The sequence below is a fragment of the Protomyctophum parallelum genome (genome assembly GCF_964188405.1).
Source record: "Protomyctophum parallelum genome assembly, chromosome: 8".
Classification (NCBI taxonomy): domain Eukaryota; kingdom Metazoa; phylum Chordata; class Actinopteri; order Myctophiformes; family Myctophidae; genus Protomyctophum; species Protomyctophum parallelum.
In genome coordinates, this window is record NC_139703.1 from 6,563,820 (window position 1) to 6,590,464 (window position 26,645).

The window sequence follows — 26,645 nt, forward strand, 5'->3', positions numbered from 1 at the left end:
GAATGTGTCCTCAGTTACACTGAATGTGTCCCCAGTTACACTGAATGTGTCCCCAGTTACACTGAATGTGTCCTCAGTTACACTGAATGTGTCCCCAGTTACACTGAATGTGTCCTCAGTTACACTGAATGTGTCCTCAGTTACACTGAATGTGTCCCCAGTTACACTGAATGTGTCCTCAGTTACACTGAAAGTGTCCCCAGTTACACTGAATGTGTCCCCAGTTACACTGAATGTGTCCTCAGTTACACTGAAAGTGTCCCCAGTTACACTGAATGTGTCCCCAGTTACACTGAATGTGTCCTCAGTTACACTGAATGTGTCCCCAGTTACACTGAATGTGTCCCCAGTTACACTGAATGTGTCCTCAGTTACACTGAATGTGTCCCCAGTTACACTGAATGTGTCCCCAGTTACACTGAATGTGTCCTCAGTTACACTGAATGTGTCCCCAGTTACACTGTATGTGTCCCCAGTTACACTGAATGTGTCCTCAGTTACACTGAATGTGTCCCCAGTTACACTGAATGTGTCCTCAGTTACACTGAATGTGTCCCCAGTTACACTGAAAGTGTCCCCAGTTACACTGAATGTGTCCCCAGTTACACTGTATGTGTCCCCAGTTACACTGAATGTGTCCCCAGTTACACTGAATGTGTCCCCAGTTACACTGTATGTGTCCCCAGTTACACTGAATGTGTCCCCAGTTACACTGAATGTGTCCCCAGTTACACTGTATGTGTCCCCAGTTACACTGAATGTGTCCCCAGTTACACTGAATGTGTCCCCAGTTACACTGTATGTGTCCCCAGTTACACTGAATGTGTCCCCAGTTACACTGTATGTGTCCCCAGTTACACTGTATGTGTCCCCAGTTACACTGAATGTGTCCCCAGTTACACTGAATGTGTCCCCAGTTACACTGTATGTGTCCCCAGTTACACTGAATGTGTCCCCAGTTACACTGAATGTGTCCCCAGTTACACTGAATGTGTCCCCAGTTACACTGTATGTGTCCCCAGTTACACTGAATGTGTCCCCAGTTACACTGTATGTGTCCCCAGTTACACTGAATGTGTCCCCAGTTACACTGAATGTGTCCCCAGTTACACTGAATGTGTCCCCAGTTACACTGTATGTGTCCTCAGTTACACTGAATGTGTCCCCAGTTACACATGTTGGATAACACTGCTGGCGGGCAGAATGAAACCTCTTGTCCCCCAAATATTTTAACCTTTTTCAGTTTCTTCGTAAATCAACGTCCTACTTGAGCATACATACTGCAGCGGCACACAAAAGCACTACTGCTATACTTTTTAATTTGAGTCCTGAAAAGTAACATTTTTGACATACTGTATGAGGCTTCCAGTTCCACCCGACAGAGACTATACTGTATATATTTTGGTTCTCAAACACTTTCATGTCAAGGACCCCCAAATTGACACTTCCCGTGGACCCCCATTTGAAGATTTAGATTTTAGACTGCTCTAGCAGTGACTCTCAACCATTTTATTTTCAAGGATCCCCAGTTTGACTTGCATTAGGGCTACGGACGCCCTTTTAAATGGCATTTCTGAGTTACAGTCCCATAAGGGTCCATTTGGTTCCTAACTATCATTTAGCTGCGGGTCGACCTTCCTGGAACCTCCTCCAAGGACCCATAGAGGGGTCCCCGGACCCCACTTTGAGACGCGCTGGCCTGTGATACACAGACGCACGTATACAGATGCGCCACGAAGTAGGCCCCATTTAAATAAGCAAACGATAAACAAACATGGATTTTGCTCGTCCCCAATCTGGGCAAAAAACAATTAACAATACAAATCCATTCACAACATTCAAGTGCAAGGAGCAAACAACACACTGCAGGAGCTCACTTATGCGCTGTCCAACAAAAAAAAGAAAGAAAGAAAAGAAATTACATCCCGCTGACAAATATAGACCCGGCCTCCATTAAGTTGTCAGAGCGTCCCGGGCTAACGGTGGATGGGAGCTGACTTTTATTTACCCCCAGGGGTGGCCCGGAGCTGCAGGGGTCTAATTCTGCTCCCATCCCCGGGAAGGGAAGGTCATCCTCCCCTGTTCTCCAGCCATGATGATGGCCACAGACCCAGTGCTTAAATCTGGCAAAACGGTGCCTATAAATTACAGCAGAGGACAGAGGGGTCAGATCCTGGCATGGAACTGGGCCAGGAGCCATCAATCTGCCGGGGCCAGGGAGGGCGACATCTGTCTCTGGGTCTCCCCTTGCTCTCTCTCTCTCTCTCTCTCTCTTTCTCTCTCGTTTCTCGGCCTCTCCTTTCTTCCGCATTTTGCTCACTCTCAGAGTTTGTCATTGAGGACGATGTCGCTGTCTCATTTTGTTGTTTTGTTGCTTTGCCTCTCTCCATCTCTCTTTATGATCTCTCTCTATATACATATACGCTCTCTTTATTTTATATCTCCCGGCCTCTTGGTATTCTCTCTCTGTCCCCCCAACCCCCCCCCCCCCCCTCCCCCGTGCGGACACCCCTTGCCTCTTTTTACGCATTCTCTTACATCATCCCTGTTTCAGCATCTCTCTAATTCTCCCCCTGCTTCCCTCCCTTTGCCTCTCTCTCTATCTCTCTCTCTCCCTCCCTCCCTCCCTCTGCCTCTCTCTCTATCTCTCTCTCTCTCTCTCTCTCCCCCTCAATGTTTTTACGGCCTCTTGCACCATCTCCCTCAGCCTCAATAACCGTCTCGGTCTATCTGTTCTCCAACTAGCAGCAGCATATAGCCTAAACCCTGGGATCTGCTTTCTCTCCATCCACTGTGTGTGAATAAGATTTAAGCTGTTATAGTGTCAGCATTTGATTATGAAGTAGACGCTTATGCTCCGCACTGTCTTCACTGTCCAACAGAGCGCCCATGCATGGCCCTTAAGGTCTTCTGTATAGCATTACTCAGTGCTGAAGTACCAATCAAAAATTAACTAAGCGATCGGAGAGTAATCTGAAATGATGCCAGTGGTCCCCTGCAATAAAACACATGCAAACAAATGTACAGTAGTTTTAAAATCTGAACCTGCTGAACTGACTCTCTAAAGTTAACCCATTCTGACCGGGCACCCATTTTGGTGTCAGCATCATGTTATGCTTTAGCTATTTAAAAATAGCAGATCTACAAGCTCATATCGCGCCACCGAGTGGCGCGATACGAGCTTGTAGGTCTGCTATTTTTGAAAAATTGAAGAGCGACTGACATTTTTAGAATCTGATCTCAGGTCAGAATGGGTTAATCAGACCAGTGTGTGTCCGGCGGAAACCTCGTATGAATCTGATCTCAGGTCAGAATGGGCTAAAAGAAGAGGGGTAGTTAAAGCACTGGCAAAGCAACACTTGTGGGAATCGAAACCCATCAAAGCCAATCTGTGTGTGAAATAACTACAGGATGTGGTGCTATTGTCATCGGACCGTCTCACATCAGGGCTCGTCCCAAAACCTCGGAAAGCCTTCCCCATGATTTATTAATAATTCTCCATTTTCTGAATCAAACTTGGCCCTGAATAATTGAACGGGGTCTCTGAGAGGCCCTAAACCCCATCCCCACCTTTCCTTTTTACAAGTCAACGTGGTGCATTTTTAATTGGTTACATGAAATAGGGATGAGGTGGTGAGCTGGAGAGAAGGTGAGTTGAATCAGAGACGGTTCCAAACGCGGCGGTGTGTGCTGCGTTACGTGCCGTATGTACACATCGCATCGCATCTGGGGCAGACGGTCTGGCCCAACCCCCCCTACGCCCAACCCCCCCTACGCCCAACCCCCCTATGCCCAACCCCCCCTACGCCCTGGGACGAGGCTCATGTCATCCAGCCTTAAATAGCAGTGGCTCCCAAGCCCAACCTTCCCTGGATCCGGGTGAGAATCGCGAAAGCATTTTTTGCTGGTATACGGGGCAAGTGATTTCTTTTATTTTTAGTTATAGAGTGTATGTACAGTAACAGCAGTCTCTCCCAGTCTCTTGCAGCTCTTTAATAAACATAAGATATTTTTTTCCAGCCGTGTGGCAAAATTTCTGCCGATCAATATCGGCTTCAATTTTTATAAGTGTTCTAATTTCAGTGTGTCAGCACTTTCAATTGCACGTGTTTAATCTGTATACCCTGTCTTGAGTTCTCTATCATGATTGGATGAAATTGGTATCCCGACCTGAGAGAATGAAATAAATAAATAAATGCATTTTTATATAATAAAAGTGCTGGAGAGACATTGTGACTCGGCCTGTTATATTAGCCTGTTATATTACTGAACAAACACTCAATATAGCAATGAGTAATATCAGAATATAGTATGTATACTTAACTTAACTTATTTTAACCAAAGAAAATCACTTTACCCTTACCCTACCTTCAAGTAAAGTAAAGATACTAAAAAAAATTACTTAACCCATTCTGGGCGGGGACCCCTTTTGGTGTTTTAAGCATCATGCTATTGAAAATTAGCAGATCTGCGCTATAAAGCTTGTAGATCTGGTACTTTCGAAAAATCTTGAAAAAGTGGTGCAAATCTTTGAATATATATTCTTTCACAGCGACCGTTTTCAACTCAAATCTTTGCTTCTGAGGGGGTCCCCTGGTCTGGGGGGTCCCTGGAACAACACATTCTCAGTTGGGGGTCCGGTAGACTAATCTAATATGCATGTCAAACTGGGGGTCCTTGAAATTAACCCATTCTGACCGGGCACCCATTTTGGTGTTGGCATCATGTTATGCTTTAGCTATTTAAAAATAGCAGATCTACAAGCTCATATCGCGCCACCGAGTGGCGCGATACGAGCTTGTAGGTCTGCTATTTTTTTATTTTTATCGAAGAACGACTGACATTTTTAGAATCTGATCTCAGGTCAGAATGGGTTAATCAGACCAGTGTGTGTCCGGCGGAAACCTCGTATGAATCTGATCTCAGGTCAGAATGGGTTAAACGGGTTAAGAATCACTGCGAGAGCCAAACAATGTGGCGGCTGTGGCTCAGGAGGTAGGTGGCTCGAATCCCGGCTCCTCCTCCTGTCCACAACTCGAAGTGTCCTTGGGCAAGACACTGAAGCCCACAGTGCCTCCAATGAGTCGGTCGGTGTGAGCTTGCCACCATTGGTGTGTGAATGTGGGAAGTGATTACGCTGGCGTCGACTGTTCACCGCTTCACCTCCCAATGTATGAATGAATGGACCATTGTAAAGCTCTTTGAGTAGGCACATATAAAAATGCAATCCATTATTATTATTATTATTACAAATCTTCTCTTATGACCGGGGTCTCTGGCATATCATTTCAAATGGGGGTCCGTGTGGCTAATTAGTGTCAATTTGGGGGTCCTTGACATGAAAGGGTTTGGGAGCCCCTGCTCTACAGTCTACACCACTGGTTACATCATCAGAATGGTTCCAGCGCTATCGAGCAGTATAGCCTCTGGTCACATGATACTCTCTACGCTCTAGGAACACATTTTCTCCAGCTTACCGTCAAATCGCTGCACGCTGTCGGGCAGAAACATCTTATCTCCACTTTTTCTTCGGAAGTTAACCCATACGACTGAGACCAGATTCTACAGATGTCTGACAGTTTTCTGGAAGACCTATGTTTCTATATCAGTGGTGGTTCTCAAACTATTTCATGTCAAAGACCCCAAGAATTCTATGTACTTAATTGGCCGCCAAACCCCATCTGTAAATATGTTGTTCTAGGGACCCCCCGAAGTATAGCAAATATTTGAGTTTAAAAAACGTTCACCGTGAAAGAATAGATATTCAAAGGTTTGCACACATTTGCACGAGTTTTCAAAAATCGCAGATCTACAAGCTTGTAGATCAACATGCAGCTAAAGTTTAAAGGTATATTCAGTGATTTCACTTAATTCAAATATCACTATAGAGTGTGCTGGCCATATAAGGAGTTCCTCCCTGTCCCCAGTTAACCCCTGGGGGTCAAAAAACCTTAGGTTTCGTTTTTGACTCTCTATCCTGATTGGACGAAAGGCTGGGTCCCACAGCCAAAAACGAAACCTAAGGTTTTTTGAGTGAAATCACTGAATATACCTTTAAAATAATGGTTAAAGTGGTTCAAACTGTTATATTTGAATCCTGAAAAGTAACAGTTTTGCACGTTATGAGGTTTCCCACCCCGACAGAGAGAGACGATACACAGGTCAATAGCACTCTGGAATTCTCTGCCCAAAGATATCATATCTAATGAAATTACTTTTCAAAAGGTATACCAAGAAAATACCTTGCCAAGTAACAGGATTAGTATATATATATATATATATATATATACCCCTGCATGTACAGTGCATACTGTACTGTATACTGCACGTTTGATCGGTTGTTTTGTTATTTGTGATGTCCTTGAATTAATCCGTTGCTTTATCTGTTTAGCCTGCCTGCTTTAGCATCGTTTTATACTGTATCTGTCAAGCGTGTTTTCCCAGACATATATAACCGTCTCTATCGGTGTAGTACATGCATAATCAGTTCAGTAGCTTTTCGTGCATAATTATAATCTGACAACTATACTTTATCCTTAAAGACGTCTTTCATTTGTGTATCAGTTTAACTTTGAAATAAAGTAATCTATCTCTACAGAAAAGGATTATTACTACTATATTGTTGGTGTTAAATAAAATGCATCTGATATATGTTCAGGGACGTTGCTGATGATTTGGTTGCCATTCTCACATATTATTTGTGCCCCCCCTCAAGGACCCCCCCCCCCCCCCCTCGGCATGTTGCCCTACTCACAGTGCGTATTGCACGTATACAGTAGACCTATACGTAGTGATGGCGCTTGATATGTACGCTCCCTATGTGTCTTGTACTTGTTTTGATGGTTTTTAAAGCCATGTCCATCACAGACTTGACTCGATCCAAAATGGTGTTTTTGCCATATGGATGGTAACCGGAAACCCTCGCCCCCAAAACACGCTCTCACCCATTTGTTTTTTACGCTGACCGCTCGCCCCATGCAGCAGTTCTTGTATTCTAGCATTTTTAGTTCAGGAATAAGTTTAGCGTTTGGCATCGTTTTACTGAGGTTAAGTTTAGCAATAAGGCTACAGGTTTATAGGCACAGTTTTACTGAGGCTTTGGTATAGACAGCAGTGTTGATTTCATTGACTAAAACTAAGTTTTGTAAGTAATGTTCGTCGACTAGACGACTACCTTTTTCCACTGACAAAAAACACAAATAAAAACCAAGCCATGATGACTAAAACTATGACTAAATAAATATACTGTCGATTAACACTAAAACATTTCAGGTGACTAAAATGTGACCAAAACTAAATGGAAACTAAAAACTAAAAAAAAACTAAAATAGAAATTTGCTGCCAAAAACAACACTGATAGACAGTTTTACTGATGTTAACGTCAAGGAAAATGCACCTACTGTGGCGACTGTGTTCTGAGATTAGCGGATTAGACCCATGCAGGGTATAAGCGTATATCGTGGTGCGAGCGTTCTTCTATTCATATGAAGTGATTTGATTGAGCTATATGTAATGATTCCTGTGACTGGGTCATTGTATAAGGTCTTATTACACTATCTATAGTGTTTCTTTGTTACAACTTGAGGTTATAGATCAGATGAGATATTTGGTCACTCCTGTTCATTTGTTCCCATTGTGGCTATGGGGCGGTAATGTGAGCGGCATGGCTTTGGGGTAAGTCGAGCCTATATTAAATCAATGAGAAAGAATATACTGTTATGTCTTAAAAAATGATTGTGCAGCACATGGATTTACTTATTTAATACAGCTTAGAACCAACCTTGTATCATTCTTCATGTTTCAATTTCTTTGAATGTTTTTGCGTCAATGCATTCCCTATTTCATCCTAGAAGTGCCACAAGTATTGAAAGTAACAGATCTACAAGCTCATAATGTGACGCCATATGACACATTGTGCGCTTGTATAGCTATATGTATTTTGTATTATTTTAAATTGTACAGTTTGTGGACATACAAGGTTTGTCCACATTAAACCGCCATAGATGGTCCCTATTTTGAGAAAACAAATTCCATGAAGATTATAGAATGGTTGTTGTTTTGCTTCCGTGATCGTCTTACCCCCACATGCACTAAATTGATGCAAAAGAAACACTTCACTGATCAACAATTTGTGAGCTACATAATCCGGGCAAACATGTTGTTGTTTCCAGCGGTGCACAACACTGTAATATTGTGTATCGTTGCATTATACTAGGTAGGCTACTGAAAGTTGTATATTTTCTTTTCTGGCCAGGATAATACAAAAAAACAAATAAATAAATCAAACCTCACAATACAATATATATTTTTAAGTATGTTTAAATAATGAAAGTAGCCAATCTACACAAGCTCACAACGAGAGCTTGTGAGCTTGCAGATCTGCTATTTGTACGACGAAGTATAGGGCGATAGTCTCATTTATGGGAAAACAAACGAGCATGAAAAAGGTTGAAATAATGATGGAGATATGGGGTTTCTGGCCGACGGCGACGATATGCACACCGCTAAGCACTGAGAGAGGAAACCGTGGTCCTATTGGTCACGTCCCTGTGATGTCATGCTACTCTGACCCCCTGGTGGGCCACACACAGACACACACACACACACACACACACACACACACACACACACACACACACACACACACACAGTTATTTCCTCCCCTCTGCACAGCTGTGTAAATCACACACTACAGGCTTCCCAGGCCTGAGAAATAAGGCACATTAATAACAGGCCTGCATGGCGGAACTCACACTGACAAATGCACCGCACGCACGCACGCACGCACGCACGCACGCACGCACGTAAGCAGGATGCAAATACAGACGGCAAAAAAATGCACATACAGATGACTACACACAACAAATATTCATGCAAAACATATGCACATACTGTAGAAGATGAACGCACAGTCGTACACACACACACCACACACCACACACCACACAACACACACACACACAAATCCCGAATCTCACCGGGGAGACAGATATTATACAATAGTATAATATTCGCTATCTTAATGCAGAGCTTGATATAAAGGCAACCCGGCAGTTGAAAGGCAACCCAACAGTTAGTTATAGCCACATTCACACTACAGTGAAAAGGAGAGATTGGTAACCTCGTGACACCACAAAACGCAGCGCTTTCTAAAGCCTCCCACGCTCTACAATTACGCATGTAGGAAGAACGGTTCCTCTGCTAATTGCAAGGCACGCATACCAAACTGCAGGAACGGAGCTATAGAATTAGCCAAACAAAAGGAGACTAATCACTATCATCCAAACCGCAAAAAAAAAGAAAAATACTGAATTTGCACGTGTGCTTTCTGAGCGTAATGGCGCCTCGCACGCAGACATCGACATCTACAGTGTCTTCAAATGCAAACTATGCCCGTATTAACCTAATACAAGTTGTGTTGGATTTCATTTTCACCCGTTTGGTGAAAAAAAAAGGGATTTATCTGTACGAAAAAACGCTTGGCTTTTAGACCTTCCGGGGGTGTGAATCTGTGTTGCCAGATTAGCGAGAGAAACGAGCTACGGTCTACGAAAACAAGCCCAATAGAAGTGACTATAGGTCACAAACCGTCACATCAACACGCACACACACGCACACACGCGCACACACACGCACACACACGCACACGCACACACACGCACACACAGAAATTGCATCTGAAATCCAGCTGGGCATGTGCACAGCCCCCCAGTTAGAACTGCATGCATGATGACTGCCATACTCTATCCTCCCATGCATAGACAAATGTGGGGTCAGATGAGCTGCATGAGAATTACAATATTAAGAGTTCCCATAGAAAGCCCCATTATTGGCAATATGGTGGTAAAAATAATGCAATCATCGTAATAGTCCAAAATAAATAGGAAAGACTTTCCAACAATTTCCGAAGTATTGCATTCCCATCTTCAGAGAGCAGTCAACAGTATTTGAAAATACAGTTTGTGTATATAGCATTTGGTGAGGTGGCGGTGGGAATTGAACAGGCCCAAAGTGTCAACTCTTTAAACATTTAACACTAAAGTACAATAACACTTAGATGATGCAACAGCCTTGAAAGCACAAGCCATATTTACCTCCCCAAGGAGCTTTCGTAAAACAAAAATGCGCCTTTCTTTTTCACTCTCCGGAAACGTAATATGGCGACAGGGAAGTTTAAGGTGTTTCCACTAGTTTCTCTTATGTATTGGACCAACTCTGGGTATTTGATGAGATGTGTATCTTACGTCAAAAAGAATTAGGTACAAAGTGTTCTCAGCATTCTCACTAAACACATTACATTAATATTTCAGAGAGTTTCCCCCCCCGTGGGCCCTTTTTAGAGAAGTTGGGGAATAACATAGATCACACCTCTGCTTTCATATTTCTGGCGGACAGCTTTTAACTTTTGTTTTTGTAACTTACTGTACAGTAACTCCCTATATTATATTTTATCATACTACAGTGTCACGCAAAAGCATCAAAAGTAGCAGATCTGCTACTTTTTCTGTATTTGAGAATAACATGGGGAGATCTTAATATCGTCTACTATAAGCGTTGTGGTCCAAAAATAAACAAGCTGTCTCTGCGTTATTGTTAGGGAGGTGTCTCTGTATCGTTTGCAACAGTCAGTCACTCATATTATGATACAGTCTGCTTCTAGCGAAAATCTAACTAATTCAGCAGCAGTAACATTAGCGTTTTCTCTCAGTCAGTTGATTCTTCATATCCATATGAGTGAAGCGGCCGGGGTGACATGTTTATTTTTCAAACACAGTTGTTATATGAGGCGATCTAAAATCGCCTCAATGGGGATTTCAATGCAACTAAACAAATACATGAACCTGGGGACTGACGCCCTCTACTGAAAGTGACGTCAGACTTCGGTGCTCTATGACTGTAATTCTTACACCTGCTGAAAATAGCTGATCTACAAGCTCACAACGCGATTGTAAAATTACTTATACTGGATCTCTTGTCCACTAGTCCCTTCCTAACATTTTAGTCTAGTTTTTATATGTTGACCAAATTGTCAATATATTTAGTCTTAGTTTTAGTCATCATAGCTTAGTTTTCATTTAGTTTCCATTTAGTTTTCGTCAGTGAATAAAGGTAGTCGACGAACATTTTTCGTCTTAGTTTTAGTCGACAAAATCAACACTGGTTTTGAGCTTGTCAATCTGCTACTTTTTCTGTATTTGAATTTGAATTGTAATCCTGAAAAGCAACAGTTTTGGACATAATTTATGTGGTTTCCACTTGCCAGAGATGGTATTGACCATATCCACCTTTTTCCTGTAACCCATAAGTTCCTCTTTCTCTTGCTGTGTTGCCAGTTTTGCAAGAGAAACAAGCACAAGTGAAAATAGCTGATCTACAAGCTCACAGCGACACATTGTGAGGTTGTACATCTGTTATTTAAAAACACATTGAGAATAAATCGAAATATTTTGAATATTTTTTTAAATACTTTAATACAAAAAAAGGCATTTTATTTTCAGATGGATGTGACGTGAAGGAATGTGGGAACCACTGGTTTAAACAACATTAAGAAGCAAGCCCAAATAAGCAACTACTGTATACACTTTAGAATCAAGCCCCAAAAAAACCCATCAACCAGCAAACTACCAATAATGTATTTGCAAGTGACTTTACAGAAAGAAATAACGATCTCGTGGATCAGCTATTTTTTGGGGGGCAAAGCGATTACGTGTAGAGTCAGTCCAAGTACAGTGATGGCTCGATGTCTAAAGGGATCCATATAGGCGTAAATAAGAGTAAATAAAATGGGTGAAATGATTTTCTCAGAGAAATGGCTATCTCTTACTTCCTTCTGTAAGTGGTGATGCAGTTGCAGAGATGTCATCTTTCCTTTTTTTAATATTGCTGAGGTCAGCAGTCTCTCTGACCTGAAGGGATGATGGCCACAAATCTTGGGTGTATAACCCATTCTGACCGGGCACCCATAACATGGCATCATGTTATGCTTTAGCTATTGAAAAATAGCAGATCTACAAGCTCATATCGCGCCACCGAGTGTTGCGATACGAGCTTGTAGGTCTGCTATTTTTGAAAAATCGAAGAGCGACTGACATTTTTTAGAATCTGATCTCAGGTCAGAGTGGGTTCATCAGACCAGTGTGTGTCCAGTGGAAACCTCGTATGAATCTGATCTCAGGTCAGAATGTGATAAGGCTTTCCCCCCAGGTCAGCACTGCGCTGCCGTCCTGGGTGAGCCATGACTTCACCATGTGGAACCATTACTCGGCGCCACAAATGCTGATTTGACCATTTTTTCCCCCCGCTTCATATTTTAATAGTAGATATGTTTTCTTAACCACTTAAACCTTATATAATTCGTTGACCGGGATCCCCCAGGGACTACTTGGGCTCCTCCAATTTCCCCCCCTCTCTAGACCAAAACCTCCTTTCTGAAAATAGCTGATCTATACAAGCTCGCAATACGTCACAACGGTGACTTATTATTAGTATTACTCACATTGAGTGTTTATATTTTTTGCTTGCCTAACATATATGACATGCCTAACACGGTTAACCCATTCTGAACGGGCACCCCTTTTGGTGTTGGCATCATATTATGCTTTAGCTATTGAAAAATAGCAGATCTACAAGCTCATAGCGCGCCACCGAGTGGCGCGCTACGAGCTTGTAGGTCTGCTATTTTTGAAAAATCGAAGAACGACTGACATTTTTTTAATCTGATCTCAGGTCAGAATGGGTTAATAATGAAACTGTCAGGATGTAATAGACATTTTTTTAATCTGATCTCAGGTCAGAATGGGTTAATAATGAAACTGTCAGGATGTAATAGACATTTTTTTAATCTGATCTCAGGTCAGAATGGGTTAATATATAGGGTTCATGTGGTTAATGGTGCAAATGACTTGCAAAACAAGTGCACAATACAAACGATTGATGTTGGTCAGTCGGTCGGTTCGCTGGCCCACTGCTTTACGCCCAGACGACTGGATTGACGTGGATTTGCCGTTGTACGGTGCATGTTGTGCATGCATGGATGATGACCCCTACGCTATGGCCTTACCTCTATTGCTTCCGGCAACATTTTCACTACATTATATGCTATACAGTATAGGTACACGATACATATTTCTAAAGTGATGACCAGATATATGATATTTTGATGAGCATGTTCATCAAAAAAATGTTTTCAACAATTTTTTTTTTTTGCTAATCTATCAAATGTAAAGAAAATGACAACATTAGATTTTTGTGACCCCCATGACCTCTTGGGTATAGCGATACCTGCACGGTAAACTACACTTTTAGGCCTATGGGGCTAAAATATTGTTTGATTGATAGGTCATTTTGCCAGCTGTGGACCCCTGGTGGTTGCTTAGCCTCGTTCCCGGAGTGGGCCTTTATTCCATAATAGCTTCGCCCCTCCATGTTTCTTATTGGGCCATGTTAGACATTTCACAACTTTTCTTTGAGCATCTTGTTATTTAACGAAAACCGCCAGATAGCCGGAGTGGAAGCGGCCAATGAGAGATTTTAGTATACTTTTACAGAGCCATGCACAGTATACCTGCTCAGTGGCCTTGTGGTTCGAGTGTCCGCCCTGACACTGGGAGGTCGGGGGTTCGATCCCCGGCCGCGTCTAAACACTGGGGTTCTTTGGGGTAAGTCCCTGCGGTGTACATCAAGCTGCCTCTCGCCAATGAAACAGGAGATAGGCTCCTGCCCTACGTCGCCTCAGGGCTCGGCAAGGCTTACTTAAGCCCAAACCGCACCAATGATTCGCCTGCATGCAACTCCTGCAGGCAACCAAACGGTTGCGAGTAGTTGCGTAGTTGCATGCAAACATTATCCCCAATGGCAGTGTTGCATTGTGGCACAGTGTGACCTTAAAACTGTTTTGTTGCAAGGAGTTGTGACTATAGTTCCATTGGTGTGACATGTCCTCAGATTGATGCAGTTTGGGCCTGCACAGTACAGTATAGGTACATGTGCTTTATACAGCCCCATCCTCTCTACACCTGTATAACGTGCAACACACACGCGTGTGTCCGCGTGACCAGCGCGGCTGCGAGTCTTTTACACGCGCAAGTAAACTCGCCATTTGTAGCAGGTCGGCGAAACGTGGCCTCTTCCCGCTATATACAGAGAGGGAGTGGATCTCACGTCTCACGAAGGTGAGATGAGATGAGCCCCGGTATATAGCAGCTCCTCGGGACCACATCCCCCCCCCCCCCCCCTCCTCCTCGCTCTCTCTCTCTCTGTAAAGGTCAGCGGTTTTAATGAGAGGCACGCCGAGGTCAGCGGAGCCAGAGGGCTCCACCTCCGTGACAGGACTCATGACTCCGCGCACCGCCGTTAGCATGCTAATCCCTGCAGGGGTGCTGTATATACGCCAGAGAGAGAGAGCCCTCGCTCGCTCCCCCCCCCCCCCCCCCCCCATGTGGTGGTGGTCATCTCTCTCAACGGTGATGCACGGAGAAAAGTAACTATAGGTATACGTTTACTTCAAGTGTTGTATATACTTTAAAGTGCAACTTTGAGGTTCTTTTTTCTTTTACTTTAGTGTGTCCATTTTTTTAAATCTTTAGTTAGTTATATAGTTAATCTTTAGTTGCAAATAAGTTACTTTGTAGATTCAGGGCTCTCTTTTGGTCCGTGCTAAACCTCTTATCTCTAAACTTTTTACTATTTTGAAAAACATTTTTGAATAGTTCAACTATATAACTGATCTACATCGACACGTTGTGAGCTTGTAGATCGGCTATTTTAACTATTCTAAAATGTTTTTCAAAAAGAGCTTTAGGGTTAAGGGGTTTAGTGTGGACGAAAATAGAGCCCTTAGAGTATTTTTACAAAATGCAACGTTAACCACCATTAATCTATATTTTATACTTTGGCTAGTCGAAAATAACCAATCCACATATTGTAGATCTGATGTTTTGGAAGAAAGGTTGGACAAATTTGAGTACATTTACTTTGGTACTGTAAGTAGGCTATATGTTGATGCCAACAGTTCAGAAACCTGTCTACTCAGCCTGTGTCTCAGAGGAGGGCGGTGGGCAGTTCAGAAACCTGTCTATACTCAGCCTGTGTCTCAGAGGAGGGCGGTGGGCAGTTCAGAAACCTGGCTATACTCAGCCTGTGTCTCAGAGGAGGGCGGTGGGCAGTTCAGAAACCTGGCTATACTCAGCCTGTGTCTCAGAGGAGGGCGGTGGGCGGTTCAGAAACCTGTCTATACTCAGCCTGTGTCTCAGAGGAGTGCGGTGGGCGGTTCAGAAACCTGTCTACTCAGCCTGTGTCTGCAGAGGAGGGCGGTGGGCGGTTCAGAAACCTGGCTATACTCAGCCTGTGTCTCAGAGGAGGGCGGTGGGCAGTTCAGAAACCTGTCTACTCAGTCTGTGTCTCAGAGGAGGGCGGTGGGCGGTTCAGTTCAGAAACCTTGTAATCCAATCTAATAGAAATGCAGGCTTTTCTATTCCTAGAAACTTAGCATTCATGAAAGCCATTGTTCTTGCTTAAAAAAATAAAATCAATTATTTTTTAAATGACCAAAAATGCCTACCGATGATGTCACTGGCAGACGAGCAGAAGAAAACCAAAGTGAAAAACCAATACTATGTGCAGTAGTTAGTTTCTGTCCAGCACTGCCCGCTGCCTCCCCTCCGCGTCGCGCGTCCGTTCATGTGGCCGTCTCACTCTCTCTCTCTCACCAGGAGGACTTAAGTAGCCTCCGGCTAGCTCAGCCTTGGGCCGGCCCCCTATCTGACAGTCCCCTCCAATCATAACGGACAGCCGAGGCGACGCTGCGTTGACAACTGTCCGCCTGACAAATTACACTCTGCGTTTTCTCCCTGCACTGCCACTATGACTCCGCCTCTTGTTGCCGCCTTGTTGCTTGGCAGCTCGGTGCGCGCGCGTGTGTGCGCGTGTGTGCTTGTGCGTGTGTGTGTGCTTGTGCGTGCGTGTGTGCGCGCATGTGTGTGTGTGTGTGTGTGTGTGTGGTAGTGTGATGGTTGTTGGTTTGCTGGCGGGGTGTACACTGGTGAGACACGACCTCCTCGGTGACACATGTTGCCTCTCTCTCTCTCTCTCTCTCTCTCTCTCCCCAACAAAACACTCAACATCGATTGCGATGTGCGTCGTCATAGAAACAGGGCACGACGTGGGGCCTGAGTGCGTATTCTGAGCCGAGCTGAGTGGTGGAGTATATTCTGGGCCAGGGAGGAACGGCATACGCGCATGCACGCACGCATGCACACGCACACTGTGTGTGTCTATATATCACACACACACACACACACACACACACACACACACACACACACACACACACACACACACACACACACACACACACACACACACACATCCCAAACTGAAACGACGAGAGGAGGGAATAGAAGGATCCCATAGAGAGGATGATGCAACTGGAGTGAAATTGTGCGGCCGGAGTGCATGCTGCATTAATGCGGCCCCCACAGACCAGAAAAAAGACTCACCCGCATTCCCTTCCTTCTCCTCCTCGTTCCAAACGCCTCACCCTTCCTTCACGGCGAGAATTCGGAGTGTCGGTTTAACCCAGAGAGGGTACAAAACCGGAACCCTTCGTGGGTCTCTCCTGGGTGGAAACATTATCACTCCCAAAGTGTTGTGCACGCAGAGCTCTTTCTGGTTCTATAGCCACTTTCGTATATTGGCAGCTTGTAACACTTTCTAGGACCTGAACTGAACAGAAAAAAAAACAACAGGAGCGGAATTGTGTTTCACGTTTCACAGCCTATACTGATGTGACTGTACACGATGCAAACTTATGATTGGTTCCTGGTCGGGCCTTTCAGAAGGAGACATTTTGAACCGGCACAGATTATGGTTCCCAGCCGCAGCATGACTAAATGAAACCTCTTATCTCCATATTCTAACTGTTTTTTGGGGGTGGGGGTAAATTAATACCCCTCCTTGCGTCACACAGAAGTATCAAAAATAGCAGATCCGAGCACAACGTGAGGCGAAGCGGCGTGTTTTGGGCTTGGCGATCAGCCGCTTTTGATTCCTTTCTGTGACGCTGTATACTGTATAGTAATGATCAAGTATACCGTTTTGGACCAGACAGAGACGATATACGGTTATTATATCCCAACTTGTTTTCAATTTCAATACACACTGTATGATAAAATATTGTCATGATCTTATAACCCATTCGTGAAGCCTTAATAGCAAGTGCAGGGAAATCACAGAAATCAATGTACTTTACATTCTCAATTCATTGCGCACAGCAGGAGGCAGCACGCAGCGCTCCGTCCTTCCAGCTTAAGGCTTATAAGATATCTGGGACAGAGTACATGTAAAGCTTTTGTCTGCACGCCGCGTTTGCCAGTTCCAATATGGAGGTCCTGGCACAATGATGAAGGGAGTCGCTCTGTCTGTCTTTCACAGTTTCACTTTGAGCAACACTCACACACTGGCAATGCTCTCAGCACGGAGGCAGAGAGAGAACACCGTCTTTGTTAATGCATTTTGGCGGGCCCAAGGGCAAATATATTACTTTGGTTAGGTTGACATCAAAATTAGTAGTAAAATGCATCTGGAGAAACTTTTCCATTCACTTTGAAGAAGCAATTTATTTTAAATAAAAACAACCTCAAAACAAAAGGGAGAGGGGGAAAAAAACAGAAAACCACATTAGCAGAATAATCTACACACTAAAAGTCCTCTGCGTTAGGTTAATAATATATATATATATAACTCCGTTGGTTACATTTTGTATACACTTTTGCAAACGCTATACGATTTTATTGTGTATATGTCAGGAAACAACACCGGTTGATGTATATTCAGCGGTTATCGGCCCCCGAAATCAGCCCGGGTTGAAAAAGGTGTCAACAAAGCAGCGCCGTGGCGTTTTGTATACCGCGGACAGACTCCCACTTCCCACCTCCCATGCTGCATTGCCAAAGAGAGAAGAAGCCGGCTCTTTGTGCAGCCCGCTGTGCTCGCTATAGCAGCAGCAGCAGCAGCAGCAGCCTGGTGACCATTATAAATGGCCTCTATTAGCACGGCTCGGTCGCAGAGGGGAGAGAAATAAAATCATTGGGAGAATGTAGGCCTGCACGCTGTCGCCTGGACGCCCGCTCCCAGCCTCCGCAGACCCCCATCCCCATAACCTCCCCCACCACCGCCGCCACCTCCATTCCAAGGGGACAGAATCCTAAAGACTAGATTACTAGTGATACATGGAGTCATTATGGAGAGGGTTATGGCAATAGTATCACAGGGCGCCGTTGACAATAGACGTAATAGGGGTCCCTTTCTCCGGAGTTATAGGCATTACCATAGTATATATAGCGCCGCGGCTGCACCTTTTCAGCCGTCTTGATGCACATTCCGAGCAGCTGTGTTTCTTTTATTATCTGCCTCAGGTAAATAGCCTTGTGTCATCCGACTGAAACCACTTTTTATTTCCCCATTAAAAAAAAAAAGAGACAAAAAAGGCTCCATACCTCACCGGGGGTTAACTTAAAACGGATGTCTCCAAATGAGCAATGGAGTAGTTAGGGAAGGAGAAACAAAGAATAAACATGTTAACCTCTATTTTTCAGAGGATGTGTATAAGCCTCTGAGCAAATGTCGAAGGAGAGGGCATTGGATGCTCGAAGGTCTCTCTTCACGACACACAGCCAGACTGCAGAAGTTTTACGGTGAATAAAGGCCGCATCGGTGCACTATATAGGCCTACTAGATGTCACGCCAACGGGAGGCTATATGGGAGTGGGAGGAACAAGGCGGAGGGCGGCGTTCATTTACAGACAGGACACAAACACTGTTAAATAAACGGAAAGAGAAAACGGGAGGACAGAGTATAAGTGGAGACAGAGGGGGAGGTCAAGTAGTCTCCTAGTGGGGCAGCTTTAGAGTCCTATTATACCAAATGCCGTGTTGCGCCACGCATGCACGCACACACGCGCACGCACGCACACACACATACATATAGCCTATACGGTGAATGCCTATAGCACTCAACAACAGAAACACACACTCTTTGTGTGTGTGTGTGTGTGTGTGTGTGTGTGTGTGTGTGTGTGTGTGTGTGTGTGTGTGTGTGTGTGTGTGTGTGTGTGTGTGTGTGTGTGTGTGTGTGTGTGTGTGTGTGTGTGTGTGTGTGTGTGTGTGCGTGCGCATGCACTAGGGGGGTTGAGGCCTTCGAGCAATGCAGGGATCGGGAGGCAATACAGGCAGGCAGGCAGAGAGGTATAGCCATGCAGCCATGCACACACACACGGCAGCCCAGCGCCTCCAGCTAGTTAAAATATGAGAGCGGCATGCAGCCAGGGTCTCGCTAATGAAAGCAGGGGCCCAGCCCGGGAAGCGAGGGCTGTATATCGCAGTGAGGAGACAGTTCGTAGAACCAGCCAGTGAGCCGTGAGCCTGTATAGTTCTGGGGGCCGCCGGTGATTAACCGTCCAGTGGGGAGTTGCTATACTACAGCTGGGCTATTAATAAAAGATAACCCGTGCACCTCCCCTCCCTCCCAGCGCACGCACGCACGAAGGCACGCACACACATACACTCCTATACCCCTTTCGGTAACCCACTCGGCTCCTGACTGTCTTGCCCCCACATGGGATGTATTTGTATGTATCCTAATCATATCCTGACACATGGGATTGGGGAATGGCCACACATGTGGTGTGCATGGTCACAGCAACTATATACAGGTGCGAGGACTGAGGAAATGTGTTTTTCTTTGAAGGCGATCGATTCTTCTCAAAAGTCCTCGGCCCCATGAGGGAGTGTGAGGTGTATCAGATCAATTAGTGACCTCTCATTAAATGGTGATTTGCAGAGAATGACCCATCCTCATGGAGTGTATGAAATGAAATATAACAAACTGGCGATTATACCAGGAATGGTCGTTATTGTTTAAACCAGAAATATGTCTAGTTTTCTTGTTTTTATTAACTTCTTAACTTCATAGGGTATATAGCCTATATGTTCATATACAGTATCTGTCATTGGTTTATAGAAATACATTCTCTCAAAGCATAATATGCATAAACCTGACATATTATGTCAGGTAGCCTATATGAGAACAGCTTATAGTTGAAAAGTTAGTCAAATTAAAAGCTGCATGGGATATTGTACATTCATGTTGATAGACATCTCTATCTCTCTGCATAGGCCTATACAACTTAATTTAAAATGTCATTCCATTTCAAAGCGGGGCCTATAGGCTACAATATCTCCATTATCACACCTATATCTATATATAGACTAACTTAAGTAAATAAATAAATAAATGCTTAAATGCTTTAAGTGTACTGGAATATTCATAGTTTACATGGACCCACTCATATACGCCCACTTAGTGTGTTACAAACACGCACATGCACGCGCGCGCCCGTTCCCGGTCGCGCGCTCACTTGCGCTCACATCGCTTGCTCACTCACTCACTCACTCACTCACTCACGCGCGCGTTACACGCACACGCACGGATATCATACAAATATACGCGCGCGGAATTATGCGCTACAGAGTAGGCTACACAACCTATACACTATTGTATACACGGTGCTGCTGCACTGTGGAAAAACGTGAGGTTGAACAAACGTTGGCTTTGCGTGGATTCAGTGTGTGTGTGTGTGTGTGTGTGTGTGTGTGTGTGTGTGTGTGTGTGTGTGTGTGTGTGTGTGTGTGTGTGTGTGTGTGTGTGTGTGTGTGTGTGTGTGTGTGTGTGTGTGTGTGTGAAATGAATGAGACGAGCACGTTTACAACTGCTGCTGGACTGCATGTGCGCGCGCGAGAGAGAATGGGGAGAGAGAGAGAGAGAGGGAGGGGGGGAGAGAGAGAGAGATAGAGAGAGAGAGGGAGGGGGGGGGGGAGGAGAGAGAGAGAGAGAGAGAGAGAGAGAGAGAGGGGAGGGGGGAGAGAGAGATAGAGAGAGGGAGGGGGGAGAGAAGGAGAGAGAGAGAACATTGGTCCTTCTAATAGTTACCCATACATAAGTGAGCTAATGCTTGTCGTGACTCTCTGTCTCCGATTCGTGACATTATTCTCAGGCTCGGCTCTGACCGTATAATGATGAGCAGCATATGACCGGATGGTGATGAGCAGCTCATATGGACGTATATATACAGGACGAGACATTATATTACATTGAAGGAAACAATAAACATCTTTGTCACATAATGCAGTCTGCATGAGGTGTAACTATATATATATATATATATATATATATGGGCCGGAAGGTTGATTTTCATATTTTTTGACGATAGCCTATATACAGAGCTTATTGCTGCCATGAAACGAAGATTCTACAATTACGCAACACACGCACGCGCGCACACATTCTCTCTCTCTCTCTCTCTCTCTCTCTCTCGCGCGCGCACACACACACACACACACACACACACACACACACACACACACACACACACACACACACACACACACACACACACACACACACACACACACACAAACACGAATAGCCTGCATGCCTATATCTAAAATAAATGCGAATTGCCATGAGTGTTAATTTTACACCGTGAGTGCACAGAATCAAAATGGGACCAATTGTGCCCCCCCCCTCCCAAATTCTACACAGCGTTACAAATGGAACCAAGTGGGGGGGACCCTTTTCCACATGTCCTATACTATACTATATATACACTCTCAGAGTTACATTAACACTGGCGACTCTACAGTGGCACATATTTATGACAGCTGGGGGGGGGGGGCAGCAGCAAAGTACGAACGAATACCCTCAACTCCACTAATTTTTCTAATTTTGGAAACATGAGGCAGGTGCACACAGAAACAACCACGCACGTCGCGCGCACGTACCTTTGTGCATGCCCGTGAAGCGGTCCTTCAACACGGTCAGCTCGTAGATCTTGCCGAACTCCTCGAACAGCGGCCGGAGGTCCTTCTCGTCCAGGTTGCGCGGGATCTGCCCGATGAACAGCTTGATGGCGTCGTGGTCCTTCATGGGGATGGTGCCTCCTCCTCCTCCGCCGTTGTTGTTGATGTTGATGTTGTTGTTGGTGTTGGTGGCGCTGATGATGCCGTTGTTGTTGATGGCCGGGCTGTGCTGCTGCTGGGCCATCATGTGGCTGTGGACGTGGTGGTGGTGCACGCTGCTTAATCCGTTGATGCCGTTCACCAGCCCGTTGCTGGCCGACACCATGCCCGGGACGCCGCCGTGCTCCAGCAGCACCTGCCCGTTGGTTAAAGTTGCCATGGTTTGGTGGTGGTGGTGGTGGTGGTGGGGAGGGAGGGAAGAAGGAGGAGGAGGAGGAGGAGGAAGGGGGTCGGGTGACCACCACCGGACCCGGGCCAGGACAGTCTGCACAGCTGAGTTTGGGACGGGGGCACAGCAAGCCGGCTGATGCGGGAGGAGTGGAGGAGCGACGCGCCACGGAACGGAACAGGGGGGAGAAATCGTTGCGTTTTTTGATAATGTTAATAATAATAATATTAATAACAATACCAACAAAAAAGGGCCTTAGTAATAGTGGAAGTCTTCTTGTAGTCAGAATCAGGGTTCGAGGAGGAGAGATGTATATAGAAGCCTTCTTCTTGTTGTTATATCAGAGCACTTTCCCCGTCCCGCTCCTCTCGTTCGTCCTCTTCATGCGAAGCAAATATTTACACGGACGGTGCGTGTGTGTGTGCGCACACGCATGGAGCATTATTTGGCGGAAAGAATCGCATAGCCAAAAAAAATAAAATGCCAATGTAAAAACCGGGGGTGGGTGAAAGCAAGCGCGCAGTTGAGTTGGTCCCGGTGGAGGCGACGGCTCGATGAATCCTTATATTGATGTCCCGCTCAGGAATTCGTTCGTTTATTTCATAAAAACAGAGTGAGTGAAGTGAGTGACTGGGTGAAGTGAGTGAGTGAGTGAGTGAGTGAATGAGTGAGTGAATGAGTGAGTGAATGAGTGTGTGAGTGAGTGAGAAAGAGTCCACGCGTGCTTGAGAGAGGGAGAGAGAGAGAGAGAGAGAGAGAGAGAGACAGAAGAGAAAGAGAGAGCGGGAGGGAGAGAGAGAGAGAGAGAGGGAGAGAGAGTCAGTCCAAGAGCGTTCACTGTCTATTTACACCTCCGTTCGTTCCCTCGTTCCCTTTGCTTCTTCTTGGCACCCTTGTGTTTTTTTTGCATTGAGGAGTCGGTATGGGTGTCTTCACGGTTTAAACGGACAGGACCGTCTCACCCGCTGCACGTACGGCGGGGGTGGGAGGAGGGACCCAGTAGACACGTAGTAAAAGCAGGAGTGTTAATGTGACTCGGAGGAGGAGGAGGAGAACACGGGGCAAAATGGAACCGAATATAAACGGACCCTTTTGCGGTTCCATTTGCGCCGCTCTCCCCGAGTTACAAATTGATTAAATTAACACCAGGGATTATTTTTTCTGTTCTTTTTACAGTGTGTTTGCGATAGCTATACATTCTCTCTCTCTCTCTCTCTCTCTCTCTCTCTCTCTCTCTCTCTCTCTCTCTCTCTCTCTCTCTCTCTCTCTCTCTCTCTCTCTCTCTCTCTCTCTCTCTCAACCCCCTGTTTGTCCATACGCGAGTCCAAAGTGGTACATTCCACCGAGGAGAGAGGGGTCTATAAATAGAGAAATAAAGAGAATTCGTTTCTTTGTGCTGCTGCCGTCCCGTCCCAGAGCATCCATCCATCCATCCATCCATCCATCCATCCATCCATCCATCCACATGCATATATGCGTGGATGTAATGTAGGCCCCATGTACATACATACATACATACATACATACACATTCTCCATGCAGAGGGTATCTTTGTGTTTGCTTATATGAATCACATTTTTCATCTTACCGGGCTCCCCCTCCTCAACTCTCTCTCTCTCTCTGTCTCTGTCTCTGTCTCTCTCTCTCTCTCTCTCTCTCTCTCTCTCTCTCTCTCTCTCTCTCTCTCTCTCTCTCTGTACACGCCGGTAATAGTCGGTCCCTACACGGCTATTTTCTTTCTTCGCGGCGGAGACCAGAGGGAATGTTTTCATTGAGGAGAGGAAAGAGGGGCTCGCCTCGGTCGTGTCGTCCACACACACACACACACACACACACACACACACACACACACACACACACACACACACACACACACACACACACACACACACACACACACACACACACACACACACACACACACACACACGCACAAGCACGAAGAACGCTTGCATGTTGTGGACAGCGCGGCGGTGCTGAACTGAACATGTATACTAGACTATAGCCACACGGCGCTGTCCACACGCGCCGTGGTGCTGAAATGAGAGCGACCCGACAGACAGTCTCGGTTTGGCCAGCCAAAGCTCCGCGGTATCAAAGCACGGGTGTCCCATGACTCCCCATCCATGCACTCCCGAGTCAGTCCCGACAGAATACCTCTAAAACTAAAACACTATACACAACAAATGTCGCCGTTTTCAACATTCACTGGCAAATTTGTCCCGTTTTACACCACTTGTTTAAAAATAATATCACTTCTTTTGAGGCTGTTACGGTTTTTTAATCGTGTTCTGTTCTGTTGAAAGGTGCAGTCACAATAGTGTTAAAACACCAGGTTGAAAAGATAGTAGCGAAAATGGCAGATCTACAAGCTCACAACCCTTTACATCGCCAGTCGTTGGTGAGCTTGTACATCGGATTATACGGGTCCGTTTTTTCCCTCCATTTCTACCTTTCTTTTTCCCCCCCTTTTTTAATGGTCATGGCAAGCATATTATACGATCTCGTTTAGGCTATACGTGTTCTTGTTTTGTATTGATTGTGTCTGTGAATTAACAGACATTTGTTGTATTATTTATTTTACAACCAAACCAATTCCTTTCCCGCATGCACTTCGCACACAGTATAGCCATGTATGCAGGCTATTATGTGATCGTGATGTGTGTGGACTGGGTTTGATTTCTAGAAAGAGAGAAAGTCTATGAGCACCGCCGAGTGGCGTAGAGAGGTAGAGAGGGGAACGTGAAGGAGCTGGGGGGGGGGGGGGGGGGGTGGACAAATTGACACAATTCACAGATATGCACCGAAAGGCATGGTATTAACCCGTTCGTGGACGAGTATCAGTATAGGCTATATACGATACAATCCCGAGTGCATGATGGAACTGGAACCAACATGTATACACTCTCAGTGTACACCATGTGTATAGCCTGCTGTATATTGATACACACTTGAAGCGTAAAATCCAGTCCTTTTTACAGGTATTTCTCTATACATTTAGAAGTTACAAAAACGGTAATCACATGTGAATTCTATAACAAACAAGAGGTTCGTTTGTTTAGCCTGTGTTATTCACTGAGCATGGATGGATTGGTCAGAGCTAAGGGTGTAGAAATCGCAGGTTGAGTACATGTGTGCTTTTGACAATCAACACCCCGCAGAGTATAGCGGGGGCGTGTAAACACCTACCCAGAGCGGTAGGGGGCATTTATGTTAATACGGCAACCGTTCAATCAACACACCTCTGTCGCCCCGAGGGACTAACGAACTGAGGGAGGAAGAAAGGAAGGAAGAAAGAAAGAAAGAAAGAAAGAAAGAAAGAAAGAAAGAAAAGAAAGAAAGAAAGAAAGAAAGAAAGAAAGAAAGGAAGAAAGAAAGGAAGGAAGGGAAAACAGCCACATGTACTTTATAGGCAGAACTCTAAGAAGGATATCGTGTCAAATTATTCTCGATTAGCCATACTAATGTTTCTTGGGCAAGTTGCTGACCGTTGCAAATGTCATCCTTCACATTATATTTAAAGGGAATAGCACTCGGGTTATATACGTATTGGCCTGCAGGGTGTTGCTCAACCAGATTATATTATTTTTTTTTTTTTTTAGATGATGACATAATAGTATAATGGCAAATAACAGTCCAGACAATCCGATCCAAGGTACTGTATGTGTTGTCATAGCTGTTGTGTGTCTTATACGGACACAGATATGTCCTGTAGTCAGTTATGATACGACATGATTATATAAGCAGCTATAGGGGCGTTCCTCATATTAGTCTGGAATAACTTGTATGATTGATTACAATAAACAAATGGCAATATGTTAATATACCTATATGAATGTATATAGGCTTATATGTGCATTTGATCCCTTTTGTAATAACAAAAAAGATATGCAGACATTTAAAATGCACACTGCAATAGAAACGTTTAAATAATCAATGCTCTTGTATATACCCGCATGTGCTGCAGTGACATTTGGAATTGTGTATATAAGGCAACAAGTTGTTCATTTACTGCCTATAGGTTATAGAGAAGCGTTCATTTTCTCCACAGCAATGGTCTATTGATGAATGTGCTCATCAGAGTGAAGGCGGTATAAGGCTGGACCACATGTATACTCATCTTAAGGCAATATAGGACAGAATATAGTTCCGCTGCATGCGGGCCACGGGGCATTGCGTTGAAAGCATTCTGCAGTGATGATGACCACAATGAACCACAGAAGTGGACTGTAGTTATGGTTCAGTGTCTCCATGCAGTTAAACGACGCTATCGCCTAAAGGCCCTTCAGTATAACGGCACAATATCGGGAGGCTCATAATGTCGCGCCTATTTGTTTTCATTATTTGGCTATGATACATGTTCCCCTCCGCGTAAACATTAGCGAACCATTAAATAACAAAA

At 44.8% G+C, this 26,645-nt stretch overlaps 1 protein-coding gene across 1 annotated transcript in view; it reads right to left on the reverse strand.

The window, feature by feature from the left end:
- The window catches only part of celf4 (CUGBP, Elav-like family member 4), a gene marked incomplete at its 3' end in the record, with an annotated part of 184,713 nt that extends 162,710 nt beyond the window's left edge, over positions 1-22,003 (reverse strand). Inside the window, exon 1 of the mRNA XM_083770401.1 lies at positions 21,838-22,003. Within this exon, the coding sequence (XP_083626527.1) occupies positions 21,838-21,982 (145 nt within the window). The 5' untranslated portion in view covers positions 21,983-22,003. The remainder of the gene's footprint in view (positions 1-21,837) is intronic.
- Between the last annotated feature and the right edge of the window lie 4,642 nt (positions 22,004-26,645).